We start from the raw sequence: 19,018 nt of genomic DNA, 5'->3' as shown, positions 1-19,018 counted from the left end.
GTGTGAGCATATGTTGTGTGTGTGTATGAGCATGTGTGTGTCTGTGTGAGCATGTGCGCTCTCAGCCTGCTGTTCCTGCTGCCCTGCCTGCTGCTCACAGTCATTCTTCTCAACCATGCTGGACTCTGACCCTCCGGTGCTGTGAGCCCAAGTGCACGCTTCCCTCTGCAAGTCATGCTTAGTCATGGCACCTCCTTACAGCAACAGAAAGGAGCTGATACAGATCCACTGCAGCAAAGAGTCAGCCACCCTTACACCCAGCTGTCCCCTCGGTTCTCCGCTGGAAGAGAAAGAGCCGGGGAACTGTGCTAGCACTCTGACGGCACACTATCCTTCCACTTTATTTCAACAGAATCACTAAGTGTCTGCTGGTGCTGGCAGGACCGAGCATAGTGTCCATTCAAACAAGATACAGTTCAGATTTTTAAGATCCCATTCACTGTCAAACCTGTCAGAAACTCCCACGTCCTAAGGCACTAGACCAGGGTCTGTAGTTGTAAGATAAAATCTATAACACATAAGTCACACATGGTTGCAAAAACGAATTATAAGCTACAATATTCTATATTAAAAATAAAAGTCAAATTAAGGACAGTTTTTGCACATTGAACACATGCGTCAACTCTCTATGTGAGCAACATTCTTGAGAGTGCACACAGACCCACCGAGAGGCAGCAGGGAGGAGGAAGGGACCTGAGAAATCTAGTTCCCATAATCAGGGTGATCAGGCCTCATTAATCCACTTCTAATGCCATGTGCTAGGCACCAGAGACCACTTGTGCTGCAGCTCACGTGAGCGTGGCACAGGGGTCTTCGAACACTTCGAGGAGTTGGGGTTCCTGGACCCCGCTTGTGATGTGCTCCTGTCGTGCTGGGAGGACCGGGACTCACCTGTAGTAAGAACTCTCCTTCTGGCAAGGCCCGCCCGTCTCTCAACTGTGCTCTACACTGACCCTGGCTTCCATTCCCGTCAGCGGGGGAGGACTTTAGTGCAACTACAGAAGAAAGAGAAAGGAAGATGTGATGACACAAAAGGCACACATTTAAACAAGCAATGTGAAAACACGATCATCGAATCCACTGGAGGGATGATTCGGGTCCGAGTGCATGGCATGTTCAATGGCACAACGGAGCAGAACGCTTGCAGCCACAGCTTACATCAGCAGCTCATCATGCCCTGAGGGCTGTCACCTGGAAGGACATGGCTGGTGCATCCCACCCAGTCAGACGAAAATCTTAGCTCTGCCACTCACTGGGCATGCCAGCTCCTTGCACCTGTCTGCTGATACGTGAAAGGCAATTAAAACCAAATGAACAAACATCCTGCAGAGCTGTGGTGAGGAGTATGCCCATGCAACTGACACAGCAGACCAACAGGTCAGTAAACAGTCGCTCCAATTAGAGTGTTTACAAGGGTTTAAACATTGCCTTATTAGAAAGAGTAATCTCCCAAATGCTTTGCATTCTCATCTCTCCTGATCCCCCTCTAACCTGCAATATTAAATAGTAACTCAGTAATAGTAACTCAATAATTCTTTTGTGATATTGTTATGTGCCCCAGGCTCAGGGAAAGCATTCCTAGTGTGCTACAGGGCACATGAATTTTTCTCACATTTGCACTTTCTGGTAAATCATCAGTGTGTGTGTTACAGCAAGATCCTATGCCAAACTCTCACCTGCCTTTGCAGAAGCTGAAAGGTATCTCAGTGAGAGAAGAGGTCAGTGCTTGGCCTCTACACATACACATTTCAAAAGGCCAGAGAACAGATTTCCTCAGGCCAAAAAATAGTGTGAGGTAAACTTGTCTACTGTTAATCAAGACTAAGAGGAAATACTTAAATTCAGTTCCTCACTGAAATGCAGACCAGAGAATGGCCTTTTCTTCCTTTCTGGCCTGCACAGTAGCCTTTGCTGCTGTTTGTTTTGATGGGCAACCTTGCTGTATTACACTGCTCCAATGAAAAGGTTAAATGCTGGCTCTGCTACCTCACCAAGTGCTTCCACAGAAAGAACAACTGAGTTTTATCCAGTAAGACCCACTGTTGAAATGACGGGAACACAGCCAAAGCCACTCCTCTATAGTCTTAACAAAGTGAGCAGTCTAAAACTGGACAGATACAGGGTCAGACAAAAAGACCTCCATTAGCATCTGGAGTGTCTTTTCATTACCTTCCTAACCAACAGAATTCATGTCAGTACCAAGTAGAGTCATCGATGGGAGAAAACAGCTCAGCATCTAGATACATTCTTTATCACCAGAGGTGTCTGTCTCAGTAATGTACCACTTGTTACTGTGCCTGTATTGAGGTTAGTAGCCAATGCAATTAGATTTAGCCAATAAGATTTGGCCAGTCTTTCAGCAGGATGTACAAGCTATGGAAATAAAGAACTAGAAGAGAATGTCAAAAAAGAGTTAAGAGTCAGAACAGGTTTACAAAGCATTGCAGAGAGTGTGGAGGTGTAAAGGTGACAGCAAGCCCTTCACACAGATTATCTCTGAGTTTTAAATGTTGGAAGAACAATGTTTGCTATGCACGGTACATGGATTTCTGGGAATGGTCACTGGACAGTACTATTCCAAGTAGACCTTATTAATGTTTCTGTTGTTTAGTCCACAGGAAGGTAGTAAAGAAAACACTACAAACAGGAGTCCAGAAAGAGTGTGCATATTCACTTCCCAGGGTCTTCCAACATCTTACCTCTGTGCTGTTTCAGAAAGCTTACACTAGGCCCACACTCTCCCATCCAGACTGAGTCATTTTAACCATTTATGACGTTTTCTCTTCAAGTTTTAGTCTTACAACTGTTCCCTCCCCCTTCTTAAAATGCTGGACTCTGTATTAATACTCTTTCTCCTCGTGTTCATACTACTTGGTAAGAAATCAATGGAAGAGAGCAATTGCGTAGTACCATTTGAATTACTCTATTTACTCTGTAACGATGTGGGATACAGTCTATGTCCCATTTCGTTTCCAAATCAGCTGTATAACACTGTATTGTTTGTTTAATGAAACTAAGAGAAAAGGCGAGGAAGAAGCCTTCTCAGATTTGCCAAACTTTCAGATAGAAGCCTGGAGCTGGGTGTGGTGGCTGGTGTACACCTTGACTCCCAGCACTCAGGGAGGCAGAGGCAGGTAGATCATGTGAGTTCAAGGCCAGCCTGCTCTGCAAAGCGAGTTCAAGACAGCCACGTCTACACAGAGAAACCCTATCCTTCAAGGGGGGTGGAGTTGGTAAAGCCTGGATGGAAATGCAGGCAGCCTGCTCCCAGTGTGCAGACCATGGCCCATCCGCCCCATGATTCTCCCAGGGAGCTAACCACTTTTCACCTTTAGCTTTCTTGCCTTTACATGAGAGCGACGCTATCACTCAAGATGAATTCTGGTGAGCGTAAAATAACATGCATCCTACATATAGACAGCCAAGGGCAGAGATGATAAACTCCTCCTTGTGTCTACACATCGAGGAACCACTACAAAAACTGTATGAACTGCACTAGGTAATATCCATTTCCTAGTCTTTAAGTGGAGAACACTGATTAGCATCCAATAGAATTATTTTGACGACTACATGGCACCTAAAACATCTGAAACGTTAAGCAGTACACAAATCACGTCTACATTCCAATGTATATGATACTTGAAACTTAAGAGCTTGTAGAAATGAAGCATAATATCTGAAAATGTCTGATTCTGCTACCTGAGAAATAACTTGAATTTTTAACAGACATCTGCTAAGGCTCCCCAGCGGCAGGCTACATTCCTCCTTCCCCAGAGACGGAAGTATAAAAGCAGCGCGAGGTGAGGCTAGTAAACTAACAGACTATCTCATGTGTGTCTTCGTGTGGAGGCATCTGAAGTATTACACAGTACGGAGAACTGGCTTTACGCAGTGTGCGAACGCGTGCCACTAGCACCACTCCCCGGCAATGGCTCCAGTCCAAACTGAACCGATATCTACCCAATCGACAGTTTCTAATGAGGGACTTTCCTCTCCTGTACATTATTTTGAATTGTTGAAGAAAAAAAAAAAAAACATTCATGAGGACAAAATACAGGACTGTGGTAATCTACATCTTGTACTTTGTTCTTTAAATGAATGAATAAATTTCCAAATAATACACCAAGTGTACCTAAAGGGAGTTTCCTATATAGTTTGAGATAAAAGACGCATTTTATTTTAATACATTCTATGGTTTTCTTCTGTATATAAAATGTGTTCATACCACATGTATGCCCAGTGCTCTCAGGGGTCAGGAGAGGGCATCGGATGCCCTGGGACATTTGTGAGTCATTATGTGGGGAGTGGGAATCAAACCTGGGTCCTCTGGAAGAGCAAGCAGTAAGTGCTATCAGCCAGTGGGCCACCTCTGCAGCCCCTGAAGTGTGTTCCTTGGAGGCCAGGGGGAAACTGTGTTTGTGACAGCAGCTTTGGAAAGCTATTGAGTTTTAGCAGATCACTTTCAAAATGCAAAACTCCTTAGAATTTAGTTCTATTCCAAACTTCAGGTGAAAACTCACTTCCCAGGATGTAGCTGTCACAGTGCATGTTACACACTCAGATGCAACACTCTACGCCGTCCCTGACTGCACTAATGCAACGAGGGTAGAAGCGCCTGCTCGACTGTGGCCATTACCTTACGAGTCACGTGGTTACCTTTACACACCAGAGTGAAGTGCAAACATGCCTCTGAAATGCAGAGTGTGACGAATAAATTGCACCAGTTACTAAGGACTTCTCACAGACATCAGCATCTGGGGGGCATGCTAATGCAAAGATGGGCTTCTGGCAACTTCTGACTCAGTGGCTCTAAGGCAGCACTCCACAGTCTGCACTAACAATTCCCAGGGAACACTGCAAACCACACACCTCTCTCTGACGACCAATGACAGAATGTCTACACTTAGGAAATGATTCAGAAATCATCTGAGTTCCCATGTTTCTAAACATTATTATGGGTTTAGTAAATACATTTACTCATGTGAACATTAAGAGATAACTCCAACAATTTTATCAAGACAAAAACTGCAGCACGCCATTAAAACTGACACACAGGTGAGCACCTAACAGTGTCCATGGCTCACACCCTCCCACACAGGCAACAGCTCTCTTTTCTGAGAACACTGAGACTTGAGCAATGGGCTCAAGAGAAAACGTTCTACGGGTTCCGAGGCACATTCACGCACAACAAGGACATCCTCCATTAAAGTAACATGTCAATACACCACAGGAAGAGTACACATACTCCACATGTGTAATTTCCATGACAACCATTTTAATTACAAGATTCAGTCATAGTTCTTAACTTCAGCATTAAGCCACCTCAGAGCGGGTGTGTGGTTACTGCTCATTCTGAGAAGGTGAAGACAGTGTGGCCCAGGAAGGTTAAAGACACTTTCAAAGACACTAACTGGTCCGTTGAGGGACATGTGCCGTGCCTGAATGCTCACCCCTGGCGTAAAGCACGCGTCCTATGTTCTGTGATGCCTCCACGAAAGGAAAGGGAGACATTAAGAACCTGGGAATCAATGGACTAGTCTGTCACAGGACAAGAAAATGCACCCCCTACCATGTAGGAAAATGTGAAGCAAGAAAAGCAAATTCACAGCGAACAGTTGTAGGCTTGCTGAACACAGTCTCCTCACAATGCCACCTTTCCTCCTGTTTGGGATGGTGATGTATCTATCATCTGTGCCACTGTATGCTGGAAGTCTGTAACCTGCTTTTTTGCTTTGATTTTACAGGATGTTACAGTTAAAGTAAAGGCTTGGGTCTCAGAACAGACCTTGGACTTTTAACCAGTTTTGAGATTGTGAAAAAACTACAGGGACTTTTGAAGTTGAACTGAATGCATTTTGCGTTACGCTACGGCTATAAGCCTGTGGGGGCCAGGGAATGGGATGTTATGGTTTGATTGAGAATAGCCCCACAGGCTCATATAGTTGAGTGTTTGGTCCCTAGTTAGTGGAGCTGTTTGAGAAAGATTAGGAGGTGTCGCTTTGCTGGAGTAGGTGTGTGACTGAAAAGCCTAGGCCAGGCCCAGATTTGCTTGCAGTATGCCTGCAGCTTGGGAGCTCTCTGCTTCTCCAACAGCATGGCTGCCTGCCTTCTGCTAAGTCCTCCACCAGAAGGATTCCGTACTCACCCTTTGATACTGGAAGCAATCCTCCAGTTAAATGCTTTCTTTCATAAGTTGCCTTGGCCATGGTGTTTCATCACATAAATAGTAACCCTAACCAAAACACTGTCTAGATGCAGAACAATTTGAACAAACTACCTCCTGGAAATTTCAATAGGTAGTAAGAAAACTCCTTCCAAAATATAAATGTCAAAGTTATGCTTCTTAAGAATAAACTGTTAGCCGGGTGTGATGGTGCATGATAGAGGAGGAAAATGCCTTTCTGTTAAAATCAGTCAATTCCAAGACCTGGATGCAGCCACCAAAATCCCAGTGTTCAAAAACGAACTCCTACTGATCATAGTCACTGAACTTCTTGAATATTTTCTGCATCAGACATAACAGATAACAGTTTCAGATAGAGTGTTCCAAATTTCAACAGGACTAAGCAGTATGAAGTACTTAAATGTTAAATTCTGGGATGTTTCAGTTAACTAGGAAAGGACAAATATTACTGTGGAACCTAAGAGGCAGCAATTAACAGCTCAGTCATGGCTCCAACGTTTAAGAAGATCAATCCATGCCATATTATTGGAACGTGCGGTAAATAGATGTATTTTCTTGGAAAAATATCTATTGTTATAGTAAAACTTGAGTTTCCTTTCTAGCAGGATTGTATGATTACCCGTTTATATTGTCCTTTCCGCAGGAATTTACACACCCCCTGTTTGCATCCTGTTATTCATTCGGAGCTTCCCTTTGCTTCACTGCACTGTTTCCCTAACAGAGGGACGGTGAAAGCGACTGTGGACGGCCCCTCAGGACTGCCGGGAGCTCCCCGTCCCCTGGCTCACACGGCACTGCTCTGTTCATAAAGGTACTATGCTCAAATTCTTCTTTCTCGGGACCCTGACACACTGCAGGTCCACTGATGGGCTGGAGAAGACATGGTCATTTATCCACCTCAATCTCCATCCCACTCCATGGTCCTATATTGAACAGCTCGAGGTGCTGCTTAAAGTCTATAAGCACCATTAAACTACACACACACACACACACACACTTACACACATTTATAATCCGACTAAAATTTTGAATATGTGAATTTTTCCTTCCAAGAGCAAAGCATATGACTTTTAAAAACTAGCTCCGGGCACAGTGGAGACTCACCTAAAACACTGTCACAACATTTGTAACATGTTTTCCCAAATACTTGGCTTTTACATCCAGGTGAGTGAATCAGCATAGGGGAGGCATGTTCTAGAAGGCATATTTCAACAAAATTTCCAGCTACATCTTATGCACACAGGAGTGTAAACCCAAAAAACTGTGATCTAGAGTTATGTATAATATAACTGATGAGGAATAATACAGATAGGCAAGAAACCTGAATAAAAGTCTGACGAATAAATGAAGGGCCGAGAAAATACTTTCAACATGCCTGCTATACCAAGCATGGAAAATAAGGCTGACTTGGGGGTAAGGAGACATGTTGCTGATCATGCATGTGTGTAAACATACAAACATGCATCTGTCCTAAAGACAGCAATTATGTAGTGCGTACATGCAAAGCAGTTATTCTAAGTAGCTTCAGTGTCATTCCTACTTCTAAACAGGGCAAAATGTATATGTTCTCTAACACGTCATATAGTCTGTTTTTCATACACAGACATGTAACAACATTCTTCATTATCGAGCCTCAAGAAATTGAAAGGTACAACAATTCAGGTCAATAAACCTCTCTGGAGTCCACAATGAGGCCCCTGCCCTGACAGGAAATTCTCTGAGGGCAGAGAGCCCAGTGTCAGGGAAAAGTGTGGTAGGGAGCACAGTCTGCAAGCCAACCGTGAGGCTCAGGTAAAAGCTCCAGGCTGCCATCTGCAGCGGGGCTCGCAGGTACCCATGACCACCACTGAATGGCCCTGCAGGTCATTTCTAACCAGCCCCCTTTGTGCTGAAGCTGCTGTCCGTAGGACTTTGCAGAGAGGGGAGGGACACACAGAGAGAGGGAGAGTCAGGAACAATAAAAGGAATCAGGAAACATGGGCTCAGCCGGGGGAGGTTACAGTCGACAAGGACACTCAGATACGCTACTGAGCGCCGCGGCAGAGTGATCCAGAATGAGGGTGGAGTACGATGGAACTGAAACAGAAGAACTTTTCTTAAAAGATCTTTCAGTGTCTGCTATGAAACTACGCGCGAAATCACTACTGTGGGACCCTACATTACAGACCACGTGAAATCAGTGCTGCAGTAGGGGGAGCTTGCTGCAGACAGACCACGTGAAATCCCTACTGTGGGACTCTGTACATTACACAGCACGTGAAATCCCTACTGTGGGAGTAGGTTACACTACAGACCACACAGACTCACTATTGCCAGGCTCTGTACTCAGCAAACCAAACGGGATCGCTGCTGCCGGTGTGTGTGCACCGACAACCACTGCTGCTGAAGGTTACACACTACAATCAGGCTGCAAAGTGACTAAGGAAATAAAATCACACTTGTTAAAAATACACAAAAAAGCCTGCAAACGAAAGCTGTTCACATCAGACACGTCAGACTATAAACACAAATCTGAAGGGAAATGACTTTCTTTGCAGTCCTCTGAGACACATTACAGAAACGAGTAGGTGCTGCCTGCTGACCTGGATGTCCACCATTAGCATCGGCTGAGTTTACAATCGGGGAAACATCGGTGTCTCACCTTGATGCCTAGTGACACCACGCACACAGCAGTTTCGGAAGCTGGGTGCTAGCTGCTGAAATATTGCTATCAACTCACTCACTGCAGCTTGCAAAAGAACGTGATTCTTTAAAAAGCATGTTCCTCAATAAGTCAATGTTTGATTTATGAACACAGAAAGAAAAAAATAAGACACTTGGGAGATGGCTTAGTAAGAAAAAGATCTTGCTATTTAAGCATGATGTCTTGAGTTCAAATCCCCAGGATGCATGTAAAAGATACTTAAAAACAGAAAATATGGGAACAATATATTACTATCTCCTGCATGTGTATGTCCGGGGAAGAGGGAGGGGGAGTGTCAGAGAGCATATATGTGCATGTATGTCAGGGAGAGTATGTGGTGTCATAGAGAGTGTATGTATGAGTGTATGAGAGAGAGGAGAGGGAAAGATTGTGTGTGTGTCACAGTGTGCATGTATATATGACAGAGAGCGTGTGTGTGTGTGTGTGAGAGAGAGAGGGACAGAGTGTGTCTCATGAAAGAGACTTGTGTGTTTGTGTGTGTGTCAGAGAGAGGGTATGTGAGTCTAGGGTGCAAGCGAGTGTCTGCGTGCGTACAGGCAGAGGCCACAGGAGACTTCCTCTGTCCTTCCCCATCACTCCTGCCTAATTCCCAAAGCTGCCTTGCACCTGCAGATGAGCTGGCAGCCACAGTCCCTCAGTCTCTGCCCCCAGAGTGCTAAGGTCACAGGCATGTGAGGCCACGCCAGGCTTTTAAGTGATAGGAACACAGATAGTCACATTTGTATACCAAATCCTCTCTTGTCCACTGAGCCGGCCCCAGCCCCAATCACAGTCAAACAGTATTTTATTATTTCTTTCTAAAATTGCAACCTGAGTATAAATTCTAAATACAAGACTTTCAAAGAAAGATGGCAGATATCATCCAAATGGCTACATCTGTCTGATGGATGAGACAGGAGAGTTAACTAATAATAGTTACAAATATAGATTTGTCAATTAGTTATTTTCTATGACAATAAATAAAACAGAAAGACACACATGGTATATATTCACTTATAAGTGGATATTAGACATACAATATAAGATAAACATGCTAAAATCTGTATACCTAAAGAAGCTAATCAAGAAGGAGGACCCTAGGTAAGATGATCAATCCTCATTCAGAAAGGCAAATGGGATGGACATTGGAAGAGGGAGAAAACAGGCAACAGGACAGGAGCCTACCACAGAGGGACTCTGAAAGACTCTACCCAGCAGAGTATCAAAGCAGATGCTGAGACTCACAGCCAAACTTTGGGTAGAGTGCAGGAATCTTATGAAAGAAGGGGGAGATAGAAAGATCTGGAGTGGACAGGAACTCCACAAAGAGAGCAACAGATCAAAAAATTCTGGGCACAGGGGTCTTTTCTGAGACTGATATGCCAACCAAGGACCATGCATAGAGATAACCTAGAACCCCTGCACAGATGTAGCCCATGGCAACTCTGTCTCCAAGTGGGGTTCCTAGTAATGGGAACAGTAGCTGTCTCTGACATGAACTCATGGGCTGGCTCTTTGATCACCCTTCCTGGCCCCTGAGGGGATACAGCCTTACCAGGCCACACAGGAAGACAATGCAGAGGAAGGCAATGATAGTCTAGGATCAGAGGGAAGGGGAGGAGGAACTTCCCTATCAGTGGACTGGGGGAGGGGCACAGGTGGAGAAGAGAGAAGTAGGGTTGGATTGGGAGGGGATGAGGGAAGGGCCTACAGCTGGGATACAAAATTAATAAACTGTAATTAATAAAACAATTTTTTAAAAAGGAGCCTAATGGGGGGGGCATTGTCACTTGTGGAGAGCTTTACTAGTCATCAACATTAGAAGGACCACATTTAACATCAGCGTGTGTGAGTTACTGCTGGAAAAGCAAACCCTGCAGTCATACCATCGAAGAAACTCTTGGCCCTGAGGTAGCTGACGCTGAGCCTCAGAACGGAGAGCTTGTCCAGCTTATTAATAACATCTTGTGGAAAGGGCAGCAGGCTGGCCAGGCGGTCCAACTCTGTGTTCAGGCGGTCTCTGTGTCGTTTGGAAGGATTGGACTTGATTCCTTCAGGAGGGACTGGCTTTACTCTGAAAAACAAAGAACCACAAAAGCCTTTAGAAAACATGGAGCAAAAATGTCTGTTATAACGTCTCCTCAAAGGCCTCTCTCCCCAAAAATCTGAAGAATTTCTCATTAAACCCCTGTACAGCACTAGCTACACCCAACTCTTCTCCCTAACACGACTATGGAAAAGGTCAGATAATAACCAACATGGACAAAGATACAAAGAATACACAGCACTCGTGCAAAAATACAATAAAGCCACCGAGCTGAACAATTAAGACAGAAGTATTTCCATACTGAAAGCACCTTAAAATTAAAATTTACTGTAAAGCCAATTTTACCTAGGAAAACCACTATTACACATGCATTTGGATTTCGAATGTGTGATCTCCCTAGTTAATCATTTACATATCGGTGTGCACAGATTCTCAAACTCCTACTTCCTTAATTCTCCTTACAGATTTTAGTTAGTTCTCTCACGCAGACTAACTGTGCCGTTATCACAGTTACATTTACAGCCTCAATACAGACCACCGGTAGTCTCTTTCTGATTGGATTTAAGACCTGCTCCATGAGGTGGAAGCCATACCTGACACTGTCAATGCTCCCAAGAACATGTGGCTAGACAGGTTATGGGTCCCAGGAGAGAACCTGTTACTATTATTCTCTGAAATGGATACAGCAATAAAGTGACTCCTAATGACTTATTGCTACACCCAGAACTAAGCGCATTGCTCAGCTCTCAGCAGGGAAGCTTCTTTGTGCTGTAGACAGCCATTAACAGACATTCACAACTGGCAAACATGTAGAAGATAAATGACATGAAAAGAGAGAGAGAAAAGAAAGTGAGCTCAACCCTAATTGCATCACGTCCTTCCCCTCAGGGCTCAGGGATCTACATGGAAGAAGGTGCAGAAACGGCCCAGGAGCCAAAGGTAGTGATGACTTCAGAAATAACAGGGCAGAGGACACACCAACCCACAGAGACCGTGACAAGCAAGCACAGACCCACAGAAGGCCAAGCCAGACAAAACCCAGCAGGGAGGAGAGGGGTCAGCACCACGTCCCACCTCCAGCTGAGAAGCTATTGTTTCTTGATTGCTGCACTGGGGAAGAGAGTCAAGTTTTCCACAATGGAGAGACATACACCCAGGAGTAGCTGGCTAAACACTAGGTGAGTAGGTAAAGCCAGGGAAACCCCAATGAAGGGGGGGGGGGAAGGATCATGGAAGCCAAAAGGGTCCAGAACACTACGAGAGCACAGCCCACAGAATCAACCCAGGGGCTCACAGACACTGGAGCAGCAATCACTGAGGCCATGTGGGCCTGAGCTGGGACCCCTGCATACACTGTATGGTTGAGCAGCTTGGTGTTCTCATGGGACCCCTAACAGCTGGAGTGAGGGCTGTCTCTGACTCTGTCACGTGCACGTGGGACCCTTTTCCTCCTACAGGGTCACCTCGGACAGCCTTGACATGGAGGTTAGTCTTACTGCAATTTGTTATGCCATGTTTGGCTGACATTTCTGGGAGGCCTGCTCTTTTGTTGCCCCCCTTGGAAGGGATGTGGAAGAGTGGGTCCAGGGGAGAGGGAGGCTGTGTGGCCGAGTCTGGGGCGAGAGAAGGTAGGGGAAACCGTGGTTGGGATGTAACATATGTAAAGAATAAAAATAAAAATGAAAAGATATGGAGAGAGGGGCTGGGGGTGTTGTGTGGGTATATGGGGGTGGGGAATCTAAAAGGAGCTGGGGGAGATGAATATGATAAAAACCCATTGTACCAAATTCTCAGAGAACAAAAACATTATTTCTAAAAACTGGAAAGCAGGATGCTGGAGAGATGGCTCGGTGGTTAAGAGCATTGTCTGCTGGGTTCAATTCCCAGCACTCACATGGCAGCTTACAACTGTCTGTAATACCCATTCTAAGGGATCGGACACCCTCACACTAGCACACATAAAATAAAGTTAAATAAATTATTTTTAAAAAATGGAAAGCAAAGCCAGGAGATACCTGGCTCTGGCCTCCACCTGTGTGAGCACACATGCACACTTACACACATACAGACACACACACAAACACACACATACACACACCAGGAATAAGTTCAGGATGAAGAGAGTATACCCAACTCTTAACCCCTGCATTCTTCATTTTGTTTCCCCAGCTCTAGTGCAAGGACATTGGTCTCTGGGTGAGAATTTGAAATGTAAATCATCATAGACTAAATGCTTAAAGTGATAAGAGTGACACATGGCACAAAGATAAATGTCATTGCTAGGCTAAGTTCAGCTTGATGTTTTATTTCCCTGTATGAGACAAAAGGCATCCACAGACCTTCTGAGATGTCTCCCTGGAAGCCACAGGGCATCAGAGGTCTTGTGCCACTGTCCTGTTGCTGCTCTCTAGCTGGGATAGGTTCTTTGCTTTCTGGTTGGCTTCAGTTAAGGAGAGATTTATGTGGATAAGCAGGTGTTCATATAAGAAACACATACAAAATAGACCCAGGAAGATGAGGTCTGTCCTAGAAATTACTATTTTGCGGTGATCCTGAAAAGAACAAATGCTCGCTCTTCCTATTTCTTAGCATGTGCACATTCTTCTCTAGGATTACCCCTTGAGCCCACAGAACATATCCAATATACTCCAATCACCGAGATCAGACCTGGAAAATGTTAAGTGGTGATCAGCCGGTAATTCACTACACCTCAAATACTTAACTCTGTAGGAAGCTCTGGTCCCTGGCAGGACAGGTGTAACAGTTCTGTTTCTCCTACCAGGCGCTAACATATTCTATAGCAAGGCAAACAAGTGTAACGCACTGCTCCATGATGTAGACGATGCTGCCTAAGAGTTCATAGAGACACAGGCCTCTAAGTCAGGTGTGGGGCATAAGCAAGACCTTCTGGATCCACAATGGCAGAAGAAAACAGGTTTCTGCAGCTACTACTCTCTCTCAGAAACAGACAGAAAGAGAAAGCAAAGGCAGAAATCCTGTCTCTCATAAACCTAAGACATTGTAGCCACATGGAAAAGGACCTGATGATGGAAAATGGGAAGAACTACCAACATGTACAAGTGGGAGGAAAATGCAATCACAGAACATTAATTATCCCAGAAACAATTTTTACACAGCCAAATCCAACGGAACACTGAAAGCATATTTAATCCAAAGCTCTGGGGCGAGGGGCGGTAAAGAAAACTAAGGACAGATGGGGTACTGCATTCCTTATGGACAGCACCTAAGGCCACGCCCAGCACCCAGAATGCAAGGTGCCACTGTATGTATGTTCCCGACTTTTAAAATATGCATGCATTTTGCAAGAATTTTGTTCAAAACAAGAGAGAGGACAAACCAAGAAGCTGAAAACTAGCACACAAAGTGAGTAATAGGCCCGAAACCCACACGGTAGCGCTGCACACAGACACAGCCCCACATACAAGCATCTCCATCACGCTAGCCTGTAAAACTGGTGATATTTTTAGGTAAAGCACATGAATACAAACATGTTTTATTGACAACTAATGTGAAGGAAATTCACAAAAATGTACTTTGACACTATATCTGAGTGTAGCACTTGGTTCAGCCTTAACAGTACATATTTATATATCTCTGCACATACACACATTCGTGCCTCCAAATTCCGCCTAAATAGGTTTATCCTATGGAGGATCATACAGTTATATAAGAGTTCACAAATCTCCAGATTATTCTCTGGAACACTGGTTAAATTACTGAAATGTTGGAAGTGACAGATTGCCCCTATAAAGGAAAATGCTGAAGCTACTCAACAGAACACCATGCAGTTACTAAAAAGGCTTTACAGGAAGAAGTGCAGGAAAATGGCGAAAGAAGACTCTAAGAAGGAAAGACATGAATCCAAAATTAAGAGAGGAGCAAGCACAGGCTGAGTCCTGGGATGGCAATTAACCGTTTCCAGCCTCAATGACATTAAAAATGACACAGTGGACAACTGGCAATGCCCAGGGCAGGGGCTATAGGGTACTCCACCTCACCTGTTTATCTAGACAGTCCTGCCCTGTTGCTAAGAACGTTACGGTTTGGAGCCAACAGCTAGAGATTCGATACCCAAAGTCTGCTTTTTTCACTTACTACCCAAACGAACTTTGAATGTGAACCTTAAGTCCCAGGGACGTAAGACAGAAATACTAACATTTTTTCCATAGTGCTATTATGAACATGAAGTTAAACTATGCATGGAAAATTGTTTTCAATGCTTCTATCAGAGCATATTGAGAAAAAGCAGCGATCTTTGTTATATTACACTGCCAGGCAACACAAATAAGTGTTAGAGTTTAGAGGGCGTACTGTTAAAATCCTGCACAGTGCTCAGGTCTGAGCAGCGGTGTTGACTAAACTCCAGAAGAAAAGGTCTTGCAGGGTAAGTGCTGGCTCACACCTGCAACACCTAACTAGCAGCACCTCAAGAGCAGGCCTCCCCGCGGGGTTCCAGCCTTCTGGTTACCCCGCCTTCTCTATGTCTACGGTAAGGACGGCGTGGAGGAGACTGTCCTGCTACTCTTAAAAAACTCAACCAGGAAAGGGACAGAGGAAGAGCACAAAGTGGTATAGGTGGGAAAGCGGGGAGGACCTGGGATGCAGTGAAGGAGAGGAACAAATACGATCAAAATTCATCGTGTGAAAAAAAATTAATACATGAAAACAAACAACAAAATATGTGACCTGACTGCCAGCGGGAGAAACTCGCCTCTTCTCTGAGTCTGACCTGTTGCTCCTGTGGTTCAGTTTGATGTGGGGCTGTGTGTAGAGCCACCCACAGGTTAACGTGAGGCACACCCACAGCTTCTACACTGAGGCCCTCTCAAGAATGCTACTTGAGAGAAAATGATGAAGAAAAAATTTACTCAGTATCTGCAGGGGCCTTTAATTCTAGATGCTCCCTAGAAAGGGGAACCAGACCATAGTTCTCTGAAAACTTCAGTACTACATAATGTAACGCTTGTAGTAAGTTTACTACACAGATGAGGCTCACGGTGTTTTCACTAGCGAGGCCAGCACACTAGTAGAGTGAAAGCCCTTATTGGGGTGTACCTTACTGGCAGTCATGTGACCCTTGAAAGCTACTGGCTGGATCACCACCACTACCCCGTCATCTGCAGCTGCATATTTTGCTTATTGGGCACCTTTGACGTGCTAACACTCCTTACTAACTTTCTAGATACATGATAAACTGGATAGATAAACTAAAAATAGCATTAAGACTGTTTCTGTCTTAATAAAGCCTGAAAAACATATTTGCAGTTATAATTAGAGTACATCATTCCATGGTAGCTTTTTCAGCCATCTCCCTGCGACGGAATGGAATAACTAAGCAAATACACGAAACATTTTCCTCTCCAAAGAGAACAAGCAAGAACGACGATTTGAACTAAAACCTTTGCGCATTTTCTGGAGCAGTCATTAAGTGTGGGACAACTAGCTAAGAAATATCACGAAAGATTCTACTTCCAGGCCAGTCTTTGAAATAATGTGCCTGAAAATGTGGACACGGGCTGGATGCAAGGCAGCCTCACGTCCTTTAAGTTCTTTAATTTCAACTTCTATTGCACCAGGATGAAGGGAACAATTACAGTGCACTTACTAGGGTGAAACTGAATTCGCTGCAAACCTATTTCCTTCTACGATAACTGTCATGGTGAGACCGACCACTAGAGGGCGCTTATTTTGCCTGTAAATGCTCATCTGAAGCGTCAAGAGCTTCAGGTTAAAATCATGTCACCTACTTTACTCCAAATTTTCATGGAACTGTATATTTAAGTGTGCACTTTTGTAACACCGCAGAATTACGGTGCACGTGCTTCGTGGTGCAATAAGACAGCTATCCCTTAAAGGGTCCAAGTTAACTAAAATGAGAAGGCATGGTCAATAGTGTTCTTCCTGAAGTTGGGGTACTTGGGGCCTCACTGCACACAGCAAGTAGCTGAGCTTAAAGACTCACATTAAAGCTTAATAACCTAATTAAGAGTGAACTTTGATTAAGTGCACTAGAAAGGTAGCTATTTCCCATTCAGGGGAAAAAACGTAAGTACTTTCACTAGACAATCTAAGTGCCAACACTAAACTCTCAGGCCGAACAGGTGGGTGAGTGGGTGACCTTTAAGGCGTTTGAAAGGTTAGAGTCGATTCGTGGTGCCTCGGTAAAGGACTGATAAACAGCAGTCAAGAACCAAATAAAAGAAAGTATAAGTGAGTGGGAGCAACAATATTTTTATAAGAAATTATCAGATACAAGTATATTACAGTGTGAGGGAGTAATAAAATACTGAGACAATATAATAAAAGGTGTATCTTAATCTAAAGGGAAGTGTTAAAAGGGAAGCTCTCTATACTAACTAGAAACTAAAAACATTCAGTGTTATGACGAATAAAACTAAGATAGTGAGCTTTGAATAAAAAGCAGTTTACGTCCTTAAGTGACACAATGAAAATCAGTCACTTAAAAACACACAGGAGTTTCAGAGTTTGTGCCTATGTACATAAAACCTGAGATTTTCATCGCATGCTGAGTTAGAATCACTATCAATGGAAACAGGGAACAGGCACTTCAACAGCCTCTAAAAGAAACGTTAACCATCAGGAACAAATCATTGAGCAAACATGTTTTAATAAGAGAAAGCATTCTACAAAATAGCAAAGCACGGAACCCAGGGTCCAAAGAACAGCCGAGACAGTAAACTGCTGAGTCGGCGATATTCGAGATCGATATTCTTCCAATTTCTGATCAGACTACACACGAACATCTCTCAACGGCAATTTATGAGTCAAGATCTGAGGAACTGGGGCAGCTGAAATTCTTAAAGGAATTAAAATTCACCCATAGTGCAACGTCTAGGCACTCGTAAGCAGTGTATAACTCTTAAGACATTATTTTTCTGGTTCACTCGGTGATAGCTAAGTCAGGTTTCAGACAAAATGCTGGATACTGATCGCCTGAGAGTGTTTCTAAAATAATTTATAAAACAATGGGAAATGGCAAGTTGCGGGAACTCCCAAGATAATTATGAATGAATACACCAACACAGCCAAGTCCTAAATGGAAACCTGTCTCAAGCATGGATCTCTTGCCTGGAAAACACACACACACACACACACACACACACACACAAACCCAAAACAAAACAACAAAAAAAGCCTGTTTAGAAGTATTTCCCATCTCACACAAACAGCCCATCGAACCAAAGACTGTAATCTTATTGTTAGAACTGGAAAAAACATTTTAAAGCGAGGGGAAATGAATTTCAGGTAGACAGTGAGAATCACTTAAAAGTCAACCCAGTTCCTTGCTTCTTCTCTTTATTTTGTACTTTTAAAATTTTATAGCGCTTAAGAGCACTCCAGAAAGGAGGAAGAAGGCTTCACCAAAGGGGGCTGAGAATGCCACCAAGCTGCCAGGGCACCGGTCCATTGCACCTTCCAACCTGCTCCCAACTCCGCGCCTCAGCTGAGATTTGCCGCCCGGTGAGGAAAAGGGACATCCAAACAGAAAGAGAGCTGGCTGCTAAGGACACAGGAATTCCTCCCAGGACGCACGACCCCTCCTCCGCCAAGCCAGCACGTGCTTAGCTCTGCCCAGCGCCTCACCTCGGCGACCTGTCTCCCCAGAACCCTCCGTGTCCTCTAAAGCTCCCCGAGGTGGGGATCTAGAGTGGAGGATTTCTAGCGAGGCTTAGCTAACTAAGCCAGAGCTACACTGGCTAGGTCAGAGCTGTCAACGAACCAGGGCCAGCGAAGGTCGCGGGGCTGCGAGGCTGCAGGCGCCCGGGGCAGCACCGGTGGGTTGGCCGCGCACTGGCCAGGACGCGGCTGCGGGCCGCCGGGCCGCGTGGGGACCTCCCGCACCCGCCGACACTCACGTTTTCTGCACGGGCTTGCGCCGCTTGCGGCTGGCGTAGGTGATGTTGGCGCCGCCGCTGCTCATGGTGCCCGCGCCCCGGCCGCTCCACCTGCGTCCCGGAGGCGGCGCCCGGCCCGCGCGGCGCCCAGGTGAGCCGCCGCCGAGGGCGGGACCGGCCGCGACGCGCAGGTGCGGGCGACGGAGGCGACGCGGGGCTGCCGGGCA

At 45.0% G+C, this 19,018-nt stretch overlaps 1 protein-coding gene across 1 annotated transcript in view; it reads right to left on the bottom strand.

The window, feature by feature from the left end:
- The window catches only part of Ahr (aryl hydrocarbon receptor), a 35,052-nt gene extending 16,043 nt beyond the window's left edge, over positions 1-19,009 (bottom strand). Inside the window, exons 1-3 of the mRNA XM_055624351.1 lie at positions 18,813-19,009; positions 10,754-10,941; positions 892-995 (exon numbers count right to left, since the gene is read on the bottom strand). Of these exons, the coding sequence (XP_055480326.1) occupies positions 892-995; positions 10,754-10,941; positions 18,813-18,877 (357 nt within the window). The 5' untranslated portion in view covers positions 18,878-19,009. The remainder of the gene's footprint in view (positions 1-891; positions 996-10,753; positions 10,942-18,812) is intronic.
- Positions 19,010-19,018: the final 9 nt, after the last annotated feature.

The sequence above is a fragment of the Psammomys obesus genome, unplaced genomic scaffold (assembly GCF_907164565.1).
Source record: "Psammomys obesus unplaced genomic scaffold, mPsaObe1.curated_primary_1811, whole genome shotgun sequence".
Lineage (NCBI taxonomy): Eukaryota > Metazoa > Chordata > Mammalia > Rodentia > Muridae > Psammomys > Psammomys obesus.
The sequence above is the reverse complement of the archived record's forward strand: the minus strand, read 5'-3'. Positions and strand labels throughout refer to the sequence as shown.